This window comes from Pristis pectinata, chromosome 4, assembly GCF_009764475.1.
Source record: "Pristis pectinata isolate sPriPec2 chromosome 4, sPriPec2.1.pri, whole genome shotgun sequence".
Classification (NCBI taxonomy): Eukaryota; Metazoa; Chordata; class Chondrichthyes; order Rhinopristiformes; family Pristidae; genus Pristis; species Pristis pectinata.
The window spans coordinates 30086864-30091681 of NC_067408.1; the positions used below are offsets into that span (position 1 = coordinate 30086864).

The window sequence follows — 4818 nt, forward strand, 5'->3', positions numbered from 1 at the left end:
CAATCCTTGTGGTACACTGCTGGTCACAGACTTCCAATCAGAAAAGCAACTCTGTATAACCATCCTCTGTTTCCGATTACCAAGCCAATTTTGGATCCAATTTGCCAGCTTGCCTTGGATCCCATAGGCTTTAATCTTTTGAACCAGCCTACCATGCAGGACCTTCATTGCAGATCCATGCCAAACTGCTTGAAGTTCTTCACATGAGTATTCCAAATTTGGGATTCTTCCCTAAATATGAAGTCCAGTGATGGAGTGCAAATTTATAGCATTTCCTAGCAGTTAAGCTGAGGAAGCTGCTTCCTGAACCTGCACAAAATTAAACCTGTTTCAGGAACAACAGTGGCATTCATCAACATCTGTGAAGGAGCAAGATATAATTTATATTTTATTTAATTTAGTTAAGCATTATGTATTTTTAAAGTCTGTATCTGTCCTAAACAATTTAAGTTTCTGTTTTTTAAGTATTAAGTAATTTTCGTAATTTTTAAATACTTCAATGATTTTTATTAACCATTGACTGCTAAAGATCATGAATGTGCGAGTGTATTCCACTTTGCCCCTGAAATTCATTCTATTGAAGTCAATGAAATGTATTTCACAGGCAGGGTACAACAAAGTTAATGGTTGTATAATATGTATAACATGTTCAGGGCTACTTGGGGGGGTGGGGGTGGGGATGAACTCCCCAGGCATCAAAGTTTTTGCTAGGTTTGACAGATAATTCAAGTGTGGCTTAGCCACCTGTTAAGCTTTTTAGCTGTTTTGTGGGCAAGGATGTTCTGGGCTTCCTTTCCCCCACCTCCCAGCCCCTGTGATATATCACACAAGGCTCTGCTGCCATTGGCAGTAAGTCAGCAATGGTGACTTTGCAATAGCTAGGTCTGTATTTATCACATAGTCACTGGTCAGGTGGCTTGTCATGGGCAGGAAGTTCTGGCTCATCTGTTTTTAAATTGAAAAATGAGTTTATATTTCTAGATTGTATATTTTTGTGACAATATGAAACAAATCCTTAAACAATCCTCTTTGTAATCTACATGTGGTCTATAGTTCTATAAGATAATATATTTTGAGTAATTAAACTTCTACATGTGATATTAAAACATTGTCCATTATATTTAACACAAATCTCATAATGTCTAATAACTTGGATTTCTAATAATTATTAGCTTAAAAGCATAAATATAAACTTTGAATGTTACATGTTTATATGATTGCCATCAGGCATAGACCTTAAATCAAGCAATTGACCAGCTTTTGTTCAGCATCTTTCATATCATTTTCAGAACAGCCCGAAGTTTTTAAGAAAAAAGGAAAGTCTTCTGAAGTACAGCTACACTTGCAACATAGGAAATGCAGCAGCCATTTGCACAGAGCAAGCTTCCACAAACAACAGTGTGATAATGACCAGATATTTTTATGATCTTGATTGAGGGATAAATATTGGACAGAACATCACGGATAACTGCCCTACTCCTCTTCAAAAAAGTGACACAGAATCTTGTGCCCAATCTTAGATTGCAAATGAGACCTCAATTTAATGTTTCACCTGGAAAATGTTTTTTCCAGCAGTGAAGCACTTCCTCAGAATGGACTGGAACAGCCTAGATTTTTATGTTCATGTTCAATCATAAATTGCTCTGAATCTCACTAAATCTCATGATATACCTTGAAAGCAACACTTGAAAGAATTCTGTAAAGCATTGTTGTGTTCCTGAGTATTCACTTATCAAATTTCCATCTTTATATTTTATGTGAAAATCAGAAAGAGAGAAAGAGAGTGTGAGAGTTACTGTTGTAATTGGAAAATCCTGCCTGTTTAAGCACAGCAGCCTCAGAAGCAGGGAAAAAATAAATGACCAGATCTTCTGTTTTTGAGTATTGGTGGAATGTTGCGGACGACGCCAGGAGAAACTATCTGCTCTTTTTTGAATAGTGTCTTGAAAGCTTTCAGTATCCTTTTCTGAAGACAGATGAAACTTGTGTTTGAAGACCCATCCTGTAAAGGACACCTCCAGTACTTTAACTTTCAGTACTGATACAAAGAATATAATTCTAGACCTACAGGAGTGCTTGAATCCATGATACAGGATGAGGGTGCTACACTGGTAACAGTTAGCAATTCTGCTGAATTTTGTTTAGAACCTCCTATTTACTTGTTACTTTGTCATCAATGGGAAAATATTTTACTGGCAATTTGTTTGTTGTCTCAGAGCAGATTTTATTCCCTGAAAGTCAATGGTAAATCTACCAGAACTTTCCATCAGTAAGCTGCAAGATCTCTCCTTATTCTTTTTATTTCTTGTATTGATTCAGATGATGCCCAATATGTTCTAAATAGAACTGTGGAACATTGTCACATCATTTTAACTTACAATGCAACTTAATGAATCCTGCGTTTGTTATCTTTGGTTGTCTATGTATTTAATATAAGAATAGAACACCAACAATTACCAATGTTATAATTGCAGCTTTTAATAAAATAAACATTACAACAATTCTGAAAATTGCACAATTTATATGCTTACATAAATGCCAGATAAATTGATGTAAAATAAAAGCATCACTGGTTGTCATGGACAATGAAATATAAATGCAGAAAAATTAAAAATAAAAAAGTTCTTTGATATGAAATCAACAATAAGCTGAATATTAATAGGTAATTTTATTGTATCTTGTCAAAAATAGCTTATTTATATTAGAATCAATGTTAGTTTAATTACGAAACCATAAATGACAAATTTTTAAAAATGGGACTTGTGACTGGCTTAATGCCCAGGCAATCTTTGTAACAGGTCCACATAAAAAATTCTAAGCCGACAATGTTTATTCTGCCTTCCTTCTACAGATATTTTGGTTTATAAAATGTCTAAAGAAAATTCAAAGCACATAACAAAGTTTTATTTCACTAATGATGCAATGATGAATTTTAAATTTCTGTGAAGCACAGCCCTGTTCAGACAGCAAGATGATCCATTGTTTGATACAATGGTTGTTCAACTTATCATTTTCCTGTGAAGAAACATTTTTGTCAATATTTATTTTAAGAAGGTCTGTTTCCAAAGATAGAAAGCATTTTAGCTTTAACATTTTTTTATTAGTTCAGCTGAAAGGATAGAGAAATGCATTTTTACAAAGGAAATTTCATTCTTTGAATTATCCAATTTAAAAATCATTGAAAATGGCCTAAAGAACTGGTTCTGAACCACTTCATAACTTCGCCATAGAGCATGGAAACAGGCCAGTTGGCCCACTAGTAAACTCCCATTCATATTAACCCCATCTTCTAGTACTTGGCCCTCAGCCTTGTCTAAACACTTCTTAAGTGCTGTCAGTGACTCTGATTCCACTACTCTCTCAGGAACTCATCATTCCAGGTACTCGCCACTCTCTGGGTGAAAGATGTTCCCCTCAGATCCCATCTAAACTTTCATCTCTGTACACTTCCTGGTGAATTAAGCATTCTCTGATTTATTTTTTAAACATGTCTGGTATACCGACAAGGGAAAGAAAACAAATACAATTTGAAGAGCTTTCCCTGAGTAACGCTATCAGTGGAATCTCACAAATTTTATGAATGGAACCTGATTTGAATGAATGGTGCACAAATGTAAATAGCTGTGGAAAATTTGAATATGTTGCATGAATGTGAACATGGACAGATACTTAGATAGGCAAAGCAGAAAGGAATATGGACCTAATACAGGTAATAGTGATTAGGTATCACATTCAGCATGAACGAGGTGGGCCACAAGGGACTGTTTCTGTGCTGGATGATTCCTTGACTCTATAATGGTTCTGGAAATAAATCATGTTTAAAATTCCATAATCTTTTGTGTTGAATTAGCCTATTTCATCTAGCTTTTGCAGACAAAACTGACCTAAACTTCCCCATTTTGTATTAAACCTCAAGTGCTTAACTTTATACTTACTTTCTCATAGAAGTAATCATTTTTCTCCCTACTTCTGCATCAGGATTCAAGCAAACTCTTTTCCCATTTTCCATATTGACACTAAAAGGAAATTAAGTGCAATTAAAATCAAAGTTATTTCCATCTTAATCTCTGTTTTATAAATATTAAGATGTATTGGAAAATGGTGACTTACATGATTTCAATGTTTTGACAAGAAGGTTGCTTAAAGAATATTTTAATGTTGCTGATTTTCATATTTGGTCGTAATGCATCCATTGGTTTAATGCATTTGCAACGTTTCCGTCTACTTAGGCGAGGTAGAGCTACAAAAGAAGAGAATAGACTCTTAAACTTCAATCAATACTTTTGTAACTAACACTCATTTAAAATGCATCTGTATAATAATTCATATGATAGCATATTTAGTGTTAAGTTCAGGATATAAAAAATCTCTACGTTAAAAAATATCTTACCATCTGTAAATACAAGACACAAAACGATGACTGATAACACAGTGACTGAAGTTTTGCTGAACATTCTGTTATCGACACTGTTACTTCCCCTTTGGTACGAGGTGCTTCTAATGTGTAGAAGCAAAAAGCGAGAGACTTTATACAATGTGGTATGGGGCAGTAGTGACGTCTCAGAGAAGCAAGGGAGGAAATGGCTAAGGTTCTGACCATATTTTTCCAATTCTCTCTGTGCAAAGGAGTGGTGCCAGGTGGCCAGAATACTGCTCATGAAATACTGTGTATTTAAAAAGAGATAAAGTGATAGAATTAAAAATTACAAACCAGTCATCATAACATTGGTTGTGGACAACTCGTTGGAAAACATTTTCGGGGATAGTTTCAATTATCATTTAAGAAGCAGGGTTTAATCAGGGATAGTCAATATTCAT

The 4818-nt window shown here is 34.7% G+C and overlaps 1 protein-coding gene across 1 annotated transcript; it reads right to left on the reverse strand.

Moving 5' to 3' along the window:
- Positions 1-2543: 2543 nt before the first annotated feature.
- On the reverse strand, positions 2544-4474 carry LOC127569822 (interleukin-8-like). The gene is made up of 4 exons (XM_052014762.1): positions 4391-4474; positions 4111-4240; positions 3936-4016; positions 2544-3015 (listed from the first exon to the last, which is right to left on the reverse strand). The coding sequence occupies exons 1-4, from the start codon at positions 4452-4454 to the stop codon at positions 3000-3002; spliced, it is 291 nt and encodes a 96-aa protein (XP_051870722.1). The 5' UTR covers positions 4455-4474; the 3' UTR covers positions 2544-2999.
- Positions 4475-4818: the final 344 nt, after the last annotated feature.